Source organism: Serinus canaria, chromosome 12 (genome assembly GCF_022539315.1).
Source record: "Serinus canaria isolate serCan28SL12 chromosome 12, serCan2020, whole genome shotgun sequence".
NCBI lineage: Eukaryota > Metazoa > Chordata > Aves > Passeriformes > Fringillidae > Serinus > Serinus canaria.
The window spans coordinates 6458478-6474471 of NC_066326.1; the positions used below are offsets into that span (position 1 = coordinate 6458478).

General features: G+C 45.7%; 1 protein-coding gene across 6 annotated transcripts in view; it reads left to right on the top strand.

Moving 5' to 3' along the window:
• The window catches only part of ADAMTS9 (ADAM metallopeptidase with thrombospondin type 1 motif 9), a 79560-nt gene that overhangs the window by 21913 nt on the left and 41653 nt on the right, over positions 1-15994 (top strand). For all 6 annotated transcript variants that reach the window (XR_007778604.1, XM_030227868.2, XM_030227869.2 and 3 more), the window contains 9 exons: positions 2400-2545; positions 8249-8430; positions 8528-8664; positions 9704-9821; positions 10086-10181; positions 12686-12852; positions 12961-13090; positions 13658-13784; positions 15433-15643. Coding sequence is in view for 5 of the 6 variants with exons in the window: in XM_030227868.2 (XP_030083728.2) it covers positions 2400-2545; positions 8249-8430; positions 8528-8664; positions 9704-9821; positions 10086-10181; positions 12686-12852; positions 12961-13090; positions 13658-13784; positions 15433-15643 (1314 nt within the window). In the remaining variant the exon portion in view is untranslated. The remainder of the gene's footprint in view (positions 1-2399; positions 2546-8248; positions 8431-8527; positions 8665-9703; positions 9822-10085; positions 10182-12685; positions 12853-12960; positions 13091-13657; positions 13785-15432; positions 15644-15994) is intronic.

Here is a 15994-nt window from a genome sequence, read left to right on the forward strand (position 1 = left end):
TGGGTGGAGGTAAATCTCTGAAAGAAGATAAAGGGGGTTGCAAATTTGAGCCACTCTCAGTTGTGGTTTTCAGGGCTGTTTAAGGAATGGTAACAGTAGAGCAGATGAACAGTAATGATGGGTGTCTGCTGCCCTGTGGCAGCAGGCAGTGTGTCTGTCATGCATGCATGGAGCTGCACAGCCCCTTCTGCCCCCTGCTACTCCATTCAGCCAGCCCAAGGATGGCAGCTGGATTTGGGGTATTATCTGGAACTCTAGTGGCAAGACAAAGGAAAGGAAAGTCTGCTGTAATGTCTTCCATCCCTGCCAGTGCTCTCCAGCTCCACTGTGTGTCTAAGATATTTTGAATTTGCTCCAGACAATCTGCCTTTTATTCTCTTCATTTTGTGAGCTGTAAGCTTATAGGAAAGAACCCTGGCAGGCTTTTTAGTCTTTCTGCTGTATCTCAACATAGAAATTATTTTTAAAATATGAAAGGCATAAAGGTTGCACAGCCAGACTGTTCACAGTGTGGTTCCAAGAAGCACCATTGTGTTTTCATAAGATTATCTTGCCATTTATTTAAAACAGCTGTTCTTTTCCCCTGCTTTGCTTTACCATCAACTCCAACTCCCCCAAATTTTTAATAAAATCAATGGATGTAGATGACTTCCTGGTTAATACTCAACCATGAGATGGGAGACATATAGGTCATGTCACGGTCTGTAAGCTGTGTTCATTCACTAGTTAGCTATTCAGTCATCTTCCCTGGGTCAGTGGTGCCAGGCATGACTCTAGTTAGATATTTAGCTGTGAGCATCAACGTTGCTGCAAGAACTTCTCCGCTGGGACAGCACTGTTGGATTGGTGTCATGTATTTCTGTGGTTTAATGATAGCTGTCAGACCTCTTTGGACCTGTAAGGGACCCCAAGCTTCAGGTTTTCAACCTCTAAATGCCAGGAAGAGTTGTGCATTGTAATTTGTCCTGCAGCAAAGAAACAGTCATTTCAGCTGATTTTATTGCTGTTCTTTACTGTAGCAGATGGGTTTTAGTCAGTTTTATCTGGGGAGTCAGATCTTCAGATAAAAGCAAATCTGGGGCATTTTGCAGACTAGAGACCATGCTTGTCTCTGAGCAAACCCCACATGCAGGACTCAAATTATGAGCTCTTCAGCTGTCCTGCAAACCATGTCCATGGGCAAATGCACCTGATATCAGCTTTCTTCATCAGCAAAGCTATGTAACAAGTCAGCCTTCATGGGCAAAAGGTGTCCCATGTGTTGCAGAGCTGGGTGTCCCGTGGGATGCACAGCCCCGTGACAGCTTGATCCTGTTCTGTTTGCCTAGATAGCTTTATCCAAGGTGGTTCAGAAGGGTGTCTAAAGGAGCAGGATGATCTTGTGGAGTGCCTTGACACAGCCTTGTTGTGCTATTAGTGGAAGGGCTGGAAAAACACAGTGCATCAGCAAATTTTACCCTGTTCCCATAAAGATCATCAGATCTGAACAGCACCTGGTGCACAGAAATACTGCAAGGGAAAATTTTAGTGTTGCTCTCTACCTGTATTCTATAGTCTGTGGCCTCTTCTAATCTGTGGGTGTTTGGGCTCCCCATAATTACAAAGATTTAGGCATCTGCATGTCTCTGGGTTTAAAGCAACTGTACCAAGCACTGTTCACCGAGAGGGGACATTCTTCCATCTGCCAGAGTCTGTGTAGTCCACGTAGTAAACATACCCCAATGGATACAATTTATACCATGAAAATAGGGATAGGGGCTTGCCAAGGTAACTTAATCCAGTTTTCCAAACAAAAGAAAACGAGTCATAGCTGGAGAACAGAAGTGTAGACCAAGTCTTGGCAAGTCCCATGTTATGTCTGAGTGTAAAAAAAAAAAAACCACTTGGGCTTGAGGAATTAATTTTTTTTTAATTTGCCTTTCAGATTTGGAAGTTTTCTGCTTTGGGTAACTGTGGGGAGGTTTGAGTTTTTTCTGGTGTTTCTCCTCATTGCCTGTCTCCTCCCCTTACAGGGTTCTCCGTGCAGAGTTTCTGCAGCTCTGCAGGAAATCAGATAGAGCAGCTTTTTGAAAAGCCAGTGCTGCGAGTTTGCAGTGCTGCTTAGCACCAACAAACAGGGAATATTTAGTGGTTGCTGTTGTCTTTAGTCTTCATACCATAAATCATTCCATGGACTCAGCACCTTGCTTTCACTTTGCCATTTAAGGGTATGGAGAAAGAAAAATATGGGGGTGACAGACAAAAGTAAAAGCAGTTCAGTTTTATTTGATTGCAAAATCATTGTGTGTGGCTGAGAAATAAGTGAGGCTGAGCCTTGTTGCCCAGGCTGGTCACTGTGGGTCACTCATAATGCAAAGCAGCACAATCCCACCTTTGCCATGTCTCTCCTTCACGTGCAGCACTGCAGGTTTGGGATGTGTGTGCCCAAGGAGCGGGAGGCGCCGGTGACAGACGGAGCCTGGGGCACCTGGAGCCCCTTCGGGACCTGCTCGAGGACCTGCGGTGGCGGCATAAAGACGGCGATTCGAGAGTGCAACAGGCCCGAGTGAGTGCACCCAGGGGGAGATGGGGAAAGGCAGTTTGGGCTGCCCAAATGGAATCAACTTTGGCTGTCCCCAGTCCTTGTGAGTGCCGAGGACAGGTGGCTCTGTCCTGGGGATGGGTGGCTTTGCCCGGCATGGGTGAGGCAAGATCTGGTCATTGGTGTGTGGGTGAAGTGCTCTAAAAAGGGATCCATTCAACAATGAGGGATAAAAAGCTGATACCTCCATGGGTTTATTACTTTCTGATTTCCTGTGGAGGCACAGCTGGGGTCCCACTTCCAGAGGTGTTTTTCTTTCTCCAAAGCTGTGATTCAGAAAGGAGGGAGAAACGGAAGGAGCCTTCCTTTTTCACCATTTTACCCCTGCTTCAGTTGCTTTTGCAGCTGCTCCTAGAGGCCTTTATAATAAAGTTTTCTACCATTTTATTCCTGCTCTGTCTGGTTTTGCAGCTTTTGGCTGCTTTTGCAGCTGATCCTTTATACAGTTACATTTTAGCTGGTGCATACTAGCCAAACCTCAGCAGAAATCTGTGCCCCATTAAAAAGTGGTACTCAAGAATGTTTGCTACCAGCCTGGAATGCAAAATCCTGCACCGTTTGAAATGGCAGGGAATTTTGCTGTGGGCTTCAAGGAGACAAATATGTAGCTGGTGCAATAGTAACAGCTTGAGCAACTGGTATGAAAGCAGCCTGTTTACGTAAATTGTGAATTGTGCTGGTTTCTGCTTAAATGCCTTCTTGCAGAAGAAAGGAAGCTTTCTGGGCTTTTATTTGGGACTGAGATACAGGGAGAAGAGGGTCTGTGGGGCTGGTTGCAGTGAGGGGTCTTAAAAGAGATTCCTGTTTCTCATCACTGGTGTTGGATGGTTTATTACCAAGGAAATTGCCACTAGAGATGTGCCAGTGATAATTTCATCACTCCTAATGGGAGAAGGGAGAGATTGTGCCTATGACATTCATGCTGTGGTAACAGGAGAGGCTGCCCAGCACAGCTGGGCAAGTGTCATAAGTTGAGGCTGAGAGAGTAGGACACCAGCACGTTAATTAAAACAATGCTAAGAAAAACACAAGTGCAGAGAGCTCTCCTCTGGCTGTGCTGAGTCAGCATACTCCTTATGGTCTTCCATAGCCATGGAAAGCAAAAACAAAGCATCTTTGCTGCTATGCTGCTGAAACTTTGGATGCTGTCAGTGAGATGTATTCCTGCCTTCTGAGAGGCATCTATTCAGACTGATAGTTTTTTGTGATAGAAAATCTCCTTTTATCTTAAAGGCTAGCCAAGGGATTTGAAATTCCATCTTCCCTGATTGCTTGCAGTTTGTATCTTGGTGCTTCAGTAGGTGTATTGCTGTGGCTGGGATTTGCAAAATCACCTAAACACACTCGGCACCAAGCTGCCTGAGAAATCCTTATGATTGATAGTGGTTATTTTCCAGGCCCCCTTTCCTGAGCCTTGTGCTGGCACTGGCCTCTCTTCTCCAGCCCTTCACAAGGTCTCAGGGAGGAGTAGCCTGTCCTGGCCCCATACACAGAGCTTTCCACCGATTGCTGGTCTGTGCCTGTAATTTGACACCATAGTGTGAGCTCCCATCACCTGTGTTCCTATTATCATGGGGCTGCTAAAACGATGCAAATGGATGAGACCCTACTGGATATTCTCTTGCCTTTTCCCCTTCTCAAAGTACTTCCAAAACAGTTTCTCCTCTGTTGTAGAAGGCAGCAAACCCGACCAAGATACCTCAAGTGAGGTCTGAAATAATTCTCAATACATTTTTTATATTCAAAGTTGGTTTAGCTTTTTCAAGTTTTTTTCTGTGCATGAGAATCTGGAGTGGGATCTTTCATCCAGTAAAAAATTGTGTTAAATCTGAGGTGTTGAAAATTACATCCATTCCCTCCATGCTGCAGAAAGTAAAGCTGCAGCGCCTGCCTCTCTTGGTAGAGTGCTCTGACACCTACATGATGAGAATCCTGCAGGGATGCAGGGAGAGCTGTAAGCCTCTGGAATGGCAACAGACTGTTTTGACATACCCTGAAGGAATGTGTTTGCTAACCAGACCAGACCCTTCCCATTGAGATTGCCCACGTAGGAATTTGAGCCTGGCTGGTGGACAAAGCTCATGGCTGTGGTGCATCATCAGAGGGGCTGTGATGCAAGCCCTGGTTTTCAAATAAAGATGTGCTGCAGAATTATTTGAAGAATAATTCTGGGAAAGGGCATACTTGATAACATGTCAGTACCAGAAGCCCTTTTTTCAGGAATGGCTTTTTGGATGGGGGAGTGTTATCTCTGGATGTGAGTCAGATCACATTTGCATTTTAGTCCATCACAGAAGTATCCACCTGTGCTTAACTGACATGACATGTAAACAAATGTATAGATAACTGTGCTAGCCACCAACTAGTTCCCAGTCCTAGGGCTTCATGGAATGTGGGGAAGGATATCTCAAACTGATCTGTGCACACTGGAGCTTCACAGATTTTTCTGCAGTCACACATGAGTACATCCTCAAAATGCTCAAGGTGATGCATTAAGCATCATGTATTTCAGACCTGTTGGGGTGGGAATGGAGATGAGAGCCTGTCATTCCCTGGGCCTGAGAGTTTCTGGGCTGCTGGGAGGAGTGCAGTGGGTCTGGGGTGTGTGCAGGAGCCTGTCAGGGGAATGGTACTGGATTGAAAGTGGGTCCGTGCCAGCTGTTAATTGGTCAAATAGATGACTCCAGGAGAAGGGAAATGGAAGCAAAACAAGGTTTCTATGCATGTACTGCTTTCCTTTCTGTCTCTGTGGTACAGTGTTGATGATCCATAAAAATATTACACAGAACGAAGTATGCTGTATCTCTTCATTACACTGAAAATTGATGTTATATGAGGGTGACTTTTTTTTCAGGGTCAGCTCTTTCTGTCCTTCAGACTCTATGAGAAGCAATGCTGGTTAAAAACACTCTGAAACTGTCAGGGGAGTTTGGAGCTGGCTTTAAGTGTCAGAAGTGTGAGTGTGCTTCTGTCCCCAGCATTGTCTGCAAGGAGCTTTCCTGCCAGGGTTACAAAGCTGACAGTTTGCAAGAAGATGGCAAGTTAGCATCCTTCAGTTTGTGGTGTGTCTGTGTGTCAGTGTTATCTCAATCTCAGAAGTCATGTGTAGGGAAAACTAAATAGTAGCTTGAGTTTTTGGATTTTATCAGACATACCTTAAAAAAAAAAAAGTTCCTGCATGTTCATGCTCTCCTTAAATAAATAGTTGAGAGTTTCATTTTAGTTCGATTGATTTATATTGGAAGCAATGTGGTTGCCATAAAAATGTTGTAATTGCAATTTTTTTTGAAAAGAAGTGTCCACTTAAAGGTTTGTATAACTCAGAGGCTTTTTAAAACTGCATCAGTGCTGCAGAGGTACAAATGCTTTTGAAGTGAAAATGATGAATCCTCTTTAATTCCCCCATGGGAATTAAAATGCTGAATCCTGTTTAATTCCCACCCAGGTCTGGAGTGTGCTGCTGCCATGATAAAGAAGTTTCCCTGTGTGCTGTGTAGTAAGGTGGTTGAGATGTCCCTTTGTAGCTAGAGGTGGCTCATGTACCTGCATGGGAATAGTCCATGGGGTGGGCTCTGGTATTGGGAAACCCCCAGCAATTGCCATTGTGCCTGCAAGGCAAGGAGGAGTTTGGGCTGTATCTGCAGGAGCTGCTGTGCTGGGATAGCCCTGGAGCTGTCCCAAGTGCAATCAAGTAAATTCTTTGAAGTTGTTTGTCACAAGGTGGACAACAGACTAAATCAGTAAAAACCAGGTTTAGACTTACCCCTCCATTAGGAACTGTAAAGATGTAAAATCAGTCTGTAATCAGGAATCTACAATGGCCACTGTGCAGTTGCTTAGGCTTTTTATCACTGGTACTTGCTTAATTGCAAACACCAGAAACCTTTGTAAGTGACAGGCATTTCACTTCCAGATGGCATCTGAGAACTGCCCTCAGAGCAGGTGGAGCTGGTGTTGTGAGCTATTGCTCAGGGCTCTGCCTGAGGACAAATATTACCCTGTGGTATTTAGGGTAGGACTAGAGGGGTCTGCTCGGTGGCAGTGAGGATCCCAGTGACTGTAGGATGCTGGCAGGAAAAATCCCACGTGTGTAACTGGTGGTGCTCAACATCTCCCCTGCAGCTGCTCAAGGACACACCTCCTTCTGCCAAACCTGTGAGCATCCCTAGTGTGGTGCTGATGGGGTGGTGGGAAGTCTGCCTGCCTTTCCTGGTTTTGCAGGCAATCTTTTGGCAAGGGCAAACTGTTCTGTGCTTCTGTCTCTCATTTGTTTCACAGGAACTTTGCTACTTGCGTCACAAAGAATTTTCAAGTGTAAGAGTGAAGAATTATTATTTGTGGGAGAAATGGCACTGCTGGTCTTCCTGAGTGGTGGAGGTGCAGAGATGCTAAAAAGTTCTGTTCAGCTGCAGGAACTTGATGACTCACTGTGTGTAGAGACCATTGTGCAGGTGCAGGGGGGTGCTGTCTCTTTTCTTAGAGGTGCTGTCTGCATGCAGTGTGAAGATCTCGTGGTGAGCACCTCTGTTCTGAGGACAGGGGTGGCTCCCATTTATCCCTCATTCATCTGCATCTTGAGGGTTCTCCTAGTGTGCACACCTTGTGTGTGTTCCTTCCCAACTGAGCTCCAAGGGAAGGAGCATTCTGCCAGCATTCCTGGGGCACTGATGGGCGCCTGGTCCCCAGGCAAGGCAGAGCTGATCCTGGAGAACAGCCCTGGAAGGCAGGAATTGTGAATGCGCAGTTGTTGGAGCCTGGCAAGTCACTCTTCTGATTGTACTTCTTGCTTCTGCAAGCACTCATTTTTCAGGGGGTAGGTAGAAGATGTAGGTTTGGTGGTTATTTTGATGTGCAGGTCTTTCTTGCAGCACTGCTGGCAGCAGATGGAATAGGAAGAGACTCTTTCAGTCCCTGGAGTGATGTTCTCTGGCAAAGGCTTCATCTGCATATGAGAAAAATAGTTTTATGACTACAGCCCTGAATCTGAGAGTCAGGGAAGTTTAAAATGAAAGCTTCTAGGCTTATCCACTGGGTTTTATGTGGCTTGGATGGGATTTCTCTTCCCAGTTTATACCAGTGTCATCCTGTATAAAATGGGGGTAAGTTATTTATTGGGTGTCTTTGGTGCTTTCTGGAATATATGGAGGTAAAATTGTTTTGAAGTGCTCAGCATTACCATTTTTAACATTCGAGGCTAGAAATCCTGAAGGACTAAGTGCTGCCTGACCTTACAGCCTCTGCAGGGAAGGAAGCCTTTTCTCCTGTAATGTTTAGTTATTTGCAACCCACTAGATCAGAGGCAAATTGTCAGCCACAAAATCCATAGGACTGATGGGCTTGTAAGGAGACATGGGCCTGAGTGGGATCCCTCAATGTGAAAATAAATCCTCAGGTGGGGAAGAAGATGTTGCTCTTCCTTTCTGGTTTCTCTCACTACCCTGGTGTCCATCAGAAAGCAAATACTCTCTTTTTCATCCCTTTTTATTGCATATGTGGGATTTTTTTCTTAGACACCAGCATAACATTTCCTGCTTGTCAACCTGGGATATTAATTAAAGATATGCAGAAAGACAGAGCCCACAGAATGCTGCTGCAAATCCTGACTGTACTCAACCAGTTGCAGAATTGCAATTCCACCTCATTTCCAGCCCGGTGTTGTCTCTGCAGACCCAAAAACGGTGGGAAATACTGCGTGGGTCGTCGCATGAAGTTCAAATCCTGCAACACGGAGCCATGCTCGAAGCTGAAGAAGGATTTCCGGGATGAGCAGTGTGCTGACTTTGATGGGAAGCACTTCAACATCAACGGGCTGCCCACGAACGTGCGCTGGGTTCCCAAATACAGCGGCAGTAAGTGGCTGGGGGTTGCAGATCCTGCCTGCTGGATTGCTGCCTGGGGTGAGGGTGTTCAGATAACGTGCTCCTGGTGTCCCTCCTCCCCCCGCAGTCCTGATGAAGGATCGGTGCAAGCTCTTCTGCCGGGTGGCGGGGAACACAGCCTACTACCAGCTGCGGGACCGCGTCATCGACGGGACACCCTGCGGCCCCGACACCAACGACATCTGTGTGCAGGGCCTCTGCCGGGTAATCATCGTCCCTCCTCTTCACCAAAGGGGGAGGGCAGTTTTCTAGGGCAGGCTGGTGCTTCTGCACCATGCTCCAGGCAGTTGGTGGCATGTCCTCTTCACTCAGAGGATGCCAGCAGCATCTGCAGGCTCTGTCAGCCCCAGATGGTCTGAAACTTGTGCCAGCCTCCAGATTTGCCAAAGAGCCACTCATGGAATCATAGGATCATTTAGGCTGGAAAAGACCTTTGAGTTCAAGTCCAGCCATTAACCCAGCAGTGCCAAGTCCACCACTAAACCATGTCCCCAAGTGCCATATCTACATGTCCTCTAATACTACCAGGGAGGGTGACTCCCACCACTGCCCTGAGCTGCCTGTTTCAGTGTTTGACAACCTTTTTGGTGAAGAATTATTTTCTAATATCAAATCTAAACCTCCCCCGTTGAACGTGAGGCTGTTTTCTCTTGTCCTGTTGCTTGTTACCTGTGAAAAGAGCCGGACCCCCACCTGGCTACAACTTCCTTTCAGGTAGTTGTAGAGAGTGAGAAAGTCTCTCCTGAACCTCTTTCTCTCCAGGCTGAACTCCTCAGCCACTCCTCATCTTAGTCTAGACCATTTACCATGCAAGTGGAACATGTTTGCACATCTGCCCTAAGTGACTGAGGGCTGGGAAATCTCAGCCTAAATCCCAGTGTTGCTTCCTTCTGTGTTTTGCCCCAGTTCCTCCTGATCAGGCCCCAGAGCCCTACATTTCCATTCACAATTGTTATTCACACTTTTCTCTATGGGAACAATTGATGCAAGAATTTTTTTCTAGTGAAAGCATTACCTGGTGCAAATAGTTGTTCTGATTCTTGCTTTGTAAAAAAGCCTTTTGTTGTAAAACCTTGTAGGATGGCCACACTGTAAATCAGTGGAAAAATGTGGGGAAGCAGACCAGTTTATCTCACAGCAGCCTTTTGCACACACAGCTTTTGTGTGCCTTAATTAGGAGATTTGTCAGTGCTGTTCTAGTCTGTATTTGCTCAATCTGTTTTTTTCAATTTTTCTCTTAAAGCAAGCTGGATGTGATCATGTGCTGAATTCAAAAGCAAGAAGAGATAAATGTGGTGTTTGTGGTGGGGATAATTCTTCATGCAAAACTGTTGCAGGCACATTTAACACGGTGCATTATGGTAAGAATCTGTTGCTAAAAACTTTATAGTGAAAAAATGTGGGTCTATGAAAGCCATTATGACACTTGATCTACAAAAACACCGATGTAAAACACAAAATCCTTCTAGCTATAGTATATTCCATTTTATAACTATTTATGCTATCCCTAAATGAAAAGTATCAGCTTGTGTAATGTGAGGTAACTTAGCTCATTTCCCTTCCCCTGTAGAAAACAAATCAAATGCCTGTGTAATAGCCTTGACTTTCTGTTCAATCTCTCCTAGGTTATAACGTCGTGGTTCGCATCCCAGCTGGTGCCACTAATATTGATGTGCGTCAGCACAGTTACTCAGGGAAACCAGAGGATGACAACTACCTGGGTGAGTTGTACTCCTTATGTCACTCCAGAAATCTGCTTGGTTGTCTGGTTGTGGTGATGTATCTACTGGCAGGTCTCCACTAGGGAGGTTGAAGAATTAATTTGAGATGTTTTCATGGTGAGAATTTTTCTATGTCTGCCAAACATTCAGCCTTATCTTCTTCCTTTTTTTTGTTCATGCCATCCTAGTTGCAAAGTTTGGGAGTATTATAAGAAATATTACCTTAGGGTGTGTCTAGGGCTGTGAAGGATTGTTGAGCCTGGGTGGCAGCTGAGGGACAAAGCTGGGAACCAAACAAGATTCTGAGCTCTGCTGGAGTCTCCTCACTGCAACTTTATCTCTGCTGTCACCATGCTTTGGCTGGTGCCATGTCCTGAAAGATGTTTGTGTAAACACATACAAAGAGAAATTATTTTCTATTCTTCTGAGAATAATAATTCTGATTTCATTTAGTGAGGCCCTCTTATCCCTGCCTGATAGTGATATGTTACTGTAAAGAAATACCCTGCACCAAAGATACTGGCTTCATTTAAACCTAACAGTAACTTGGCCTTTGGCTGTTGGAATTTCATAATCACTGTTCTCTCTAATCTGTGGCTGTGTCTTTAGAGGCAGATGAAGATGCTTGTGGTGCTGTGTCAGATCACTATGCTACAATGTACATATGTGCTGTTAGCATGGCCATGAGTGTCCTTTCCGCCATGATCACTCACCCCATAGATAGTTCTGTTTGGCATCAGTAGCAGAGATAATACAAATTAACATCATGATTGATGTAACATTTCCCAGTTGCAGGCTGATTTTGCCATTAAGTCCTGTCAGAGTCTCTGGTCCTCTTCTTTTGCACATCCTGTGCCTTGCACCACCAGCTGTGTTCCAGTAGCACAGGGTCCTGTACTTATGTCTTTGAACAGGGCACTTAACCTTGTTCTATCTCACCCAATTCCTGTAACTAGGTGTGTTTAGTAGGGGAGTTGGCTGGTGGCCCCTAGCTCACCAAAGGTATAAAGACTCAATTGAGAAGCAAGTGCCAGAGACTACCATGCACTAAAGGGTGGCAATGACAGCCTTGGCTGTTGCTCTGAAATGCCATCCATGTGTCTGGACCCTTCATTGAGGCAAAAAGTTGAGGTGGTGTAGCATGAATGCACATCAGCACCAAAAAAAAACATTACTGAGGTCTCAGAGTTTTCTGTCTTGGAGGAGCGAGCCAAATTTTATTTTTCCTCTTTCCTGGGAAAAACAATGCTCCCTATGTTATGCCTATTCAAACTGGTTCACCCCAGAAGGAGCCCCAAACTTCTCAGCTCTTCTTGGAGGGCCTTTAATCTTCTTGGGAAACAATGAAGTCAAATCTTCTTTAATGTTGCTTTAATATTGCTGGGAAAGCATCTCTTCACATTAGGCCTGACTGGAAGCAAATGAGAAGTGTGCATGTGTCCACTTACTTTGCAGCTCACTGAGTGTGAAATCTTGGGCCCTCAGTTACTGTGAACCTTGTAGTTGCTTAACAATTTAGGAGGAATTTGATGTTGTCATCAAGTCCAAGATGTACCTACTGTTATAGGAGATATAGTAAAAGAGAAGTAATCCTTTAATGAGTTTTACTACTGCCTAATAACATTAAAACCTCTGAAGTGTGAAACTTTGTTGAGTGTAGCCTCTGCTTTGTGAGGTTTTCTCCATCTATGTCTTTTGCTACTAAGCAGTGTTTTGCTTCATTATCTCTCCTCATTCGATGGAAAAACCTTCCCTTTGGTGTTTGGGTGTTTAGATTTTTCAGTACAGGGGCTTTTTAGTAACATAGCTGTGATGGGTGAAATGGTGGGGAAACTAACTTAGGAAATTAGCTACATAATCGCATTAGTGTGAAGTTGTGCAGCAGACTGCTGTTTTCAGGAAACTGTTCCTTTTATAAAGCATTTAGGCTTTAAGCCTCCAGTGCTCTCACATACCTTAAGATTTGGAATAATAAAAAAGTATGGGGGGAGGAGGGAGAGGGAGGCAAAGGGGGAAGATACTGACCAAACTCCCTGTAATTATATACTAGAAAATTATGTTTGAGTAATTAGGTTGCATACATTTACCCTAAGAACACACCTGGAAACACTAGGGAAGACACTCTACCCACAGCTCATGGAAAAGTTTGGACAGGATTATTTCTGTGGTATATGTGGGGATACAGCCTATGTGTGCTCCTTGCAGCAGCCAGCCCAGAATGCCCTTGCATTGGATACCTCTGCATTGGGTTGTGGATGAACCGTTTAGCAACAACTTGAGGAGTTCAGCCTTCATTTTTAGGAGGCTTTCCAGTGGAAAAAGGAGAAGGCAGAATGTCTGCAAGAGCTCTGCTGCTCACTTTACATCCTTTCTTTTGAGAGTGCCAGTGGGCTTTTACCCCTCACCCCCCCAGAGAAAGGAGCACTGAGAGCACATGACCCACGTTGTTATGTATGTATGAGTTAATTCTGCCTCTTTAGTTATTGTTTTTTGCACCTATGCAGCCTTATCTAACAGTCAAGGAGACTTTATATTAAATGGAGACTTTGTCGTCAGTATGTTTAAAAGGGAAATCAAAGTTGGGAATGCTGTGATCGAATACAGTGGCTCCGATAATACTGTTGAAAGGATTAATTCTACAGATCGGATTGAGCAAGAAATAACACTTCAGGTGATGTATATGTTCTGTGCATGGACAAGTCTGCCCAGCATTGTTGGACTGAAAACAGTGGGCAGTGATATCTGTTGATTTACTCTGCTTCATTTTTCTTCCTCTCAGGTTTTATCAGTGGGCAATTTGTACAATCCTGACGTTCGTTACACATTCAATATCCCTATTGAGGACAAACCTCAGCAGTTTTACTGGAATGAGCATGGCCCATGGCAGCCCTGCAGTAAGCTCTGCCAAGGTGAGTGCATGGGAAGGGTAGTTTTGTCCTGGATTCATTTGAGGTCTCGGCAGTACATCAAACAGATCCCTCTCTGTTTGATTTCTTTGAGATTCTCACCCTGTGGGTACGATTGTTTCCCTGGTTTGTAGTGTAGGATAACATCCTACAAGGTGCTTCTGGGTTTCAGAGCAGGGCACCTTACAGCCCCTCCCAGCCAAGTGAGCCTCACAACCTGCTTTGCAGGTGAGGAAGCTGAAGCACAGAAAAGATCATGAGGCATTTCCTACAGCTGCAGAATGCACCAGTGTCTGGTTTTGGGTCTGAAATCCCATCATTGCCAGTGCCCACCCTGCTAAATACTCAGAGCCCATGCTTATAGGGGTACTGCAGGTCTCTGCCTGTGTCCATCCCATCTGCAATAAACCCCTTCTGCTCTGCTTAGTCTTAAACCCCCTCCCTGTTCCTGACGGAGGTAGAAGAGCACACCTAAACATCTCCTAAATATTGCTATAAAAGGTGTAAGAAAAATAACTGAATTGATCACTTTGCTGCATGACTCAAACCAAGTGCTGGTTTTCTCTGCAGGAGAACGAAAAAGGAAGCCTGTGTGTAAGAGAGAGTCAGATCAGCTCACGGTGTCAGACCAGCGATGCGATCGAATTCCCCAGCCTGACCCCAGCACTGAGCCTTGTAACACAGAATGTGAATTAAGGTGCACTGTGCTCAGCCAAGTATATAAATAACATTGTGTACTTATTATTTACTCCTCTTTCCTTTTGCTTCTCACCCTAGTTCCCTTTCTCACCAGCCTGTATTAGATTTTGTAAAAGAAAAGAATTGGTAGTTGCCTCTTTGTCAACCAAGAGGGATTGTCATCCACCAGTGTTGTTTTCAAAGGCACTTTTCAATGTTTTCACATTTCTCTTACTGGATTCAATTAGAGCTAACTATAACAAAAATTCTCTAACGTTGAAAAATCTCCCTGTGCAGTACAGGGTCTGAAATTTGCATCTGCCTGGATCAGAAATGCTCAGTGCTATTCTACATACAGCCTGCAGAGAGGGGAAAATATACACTTAAAGCAAAAACGTAGCTAAGACTTGGATTTATCACTGTTTATTTAAAGCAAAGAATAGGCTTAAGTGTAGAATGGGTTCAGGGCTGTCCCCAGACAATTCTTGGCAAGCTGGAATTGATGGAGCACAGTCTAAATCATCACAACCCATTTTCCTTTAAAAAGCAATCTGTTTTCCTTCCTGGGACTTAATTGTGGTGGCATTAAGCGTCTGCTGGTGAAGCAATTCAGAAGGCCAAGCTTCCCGAGGGGTTTCTCCAGCCCCGTTAAACCGGGGCTGTGCAGGGGCTGTGCGGGGCTGGGTTGTCGCGGTAACAGCTGTTGCCATTGCAACAGGTTGGAAACTTGAGAAGGGCAAAGCAGGAGTCTGAAAAGCATGCAGGGATGTGAGGCTCCCACCAGTCAGGAGCTATTGATTCCAAATCCCCTTGATCTTATTCTTCTCTGGGCTGTGATAGAGTTTGCTCTCTTGGCTTGGGAGCAGGCCTCTGTGCTCCCCATACAGGCACAGGCAGCAGCCCGAGGGTCTCCGGGACCCCTAGAGGATGTCACTGCCTCCTCCCCAAGAAGCCATCCCCTGCCAGGTGTGAGGGGAAATGGGCTCCTGTTGGCTTCAGGGTCTCCAGCACCTCCCTGGATTGGGCCTCATGTCCAGCATCTCTTTCCAGAGCTTGGCTCATGTGAAGGAGGGGGTGTATCTCCTGGTGGGTCCCTGGGGGCCTCCAGCACCATCCTTGTCCATCTCACAGAGGAGGCAGCAGGGTGGAAATCTGTCAAGAGAGAACACCTCTAATCCCTGCTGACACAGCTAGGGCTTGAGTATCTTGTAGCAAGTCATTTGCTTGTCCTTTGGTGAGCTGAAACTGCTTTGTGGGTGTCCTGTATTGTGGAACACCTCTCCAGCCTGTGCAGATCATTTGCTGATGCTGTATTTTCAAGTTTTTAGATGCCAAGGTGGCAAGTGCAGAGGAACATGGGGTGGAAAGCTTTCGTAAGCTTTCAGAGCACTGTTCCCTGCTTGGCCATGAACTCCCCTTGCCACCTTGGCTGGTCCCACAGGATTACAGTGTGGCTTTGCTGTCTTTCTTTTGCTTAAGAAAGACCTTCTGACAGTTCCCTCCCTTCAAGCAGCAATGCCAGGCTAATTGTAAGTCCCAAAGCACTGGGAAGTGTTACACAGGGCCAAAACTTCCTGTTCAAGAGCATATATTCCTTATTTCTGTCCCTCACCCTTGAGCACGTTCCCTGCAGAGCCCAGGGCTGATGTTTGCTGTCCCCGGCGCAGGTGGCACATCGCGAGGAAGAGCGAGTGCACGGCGCAGTGCGGGCTGGGCTACCGCACCCTGGAGATCTACTGCTCCAAGTACAGCCGGCTGGAGGGCAAGATAGAGAAGGTGGATGACCGCTTCTGCAACAGCCAGGCCAAGCCCAGCACGAGGGAGAAGTGCACTGGAGACTGTAACGTGGGAGGATGGCGCTACTCGGCCTGGACTGAGGTAAGGGATGGCACGGCGAATCTGATCCTTGCACAGGAGTATTTTGGACTGTTTAGGTTGCTAACAGAATATATGTAAAATATGGCCACAGTGGTTCTGCTTTCATTGCTTCCTCTGGAGGACTGAATCAGCCTAGTACTCCTTACCTTCCACTGCAATTAACCTTTTAATCTTCATTACATGAAGCTCTGCTAGCTGCCATCAAAGTTGTTACCACTGCCAGGAGCTGGGGAGGACATGATGCCATCATCAGAGGACTTCTGAAATTTGTTTCCTTTACACATCTTAGCTTTTGCATTAACAAGAATATTCCTGAATGCAGGCGCCAAGAGATTGACGAGCCTCAGGTTT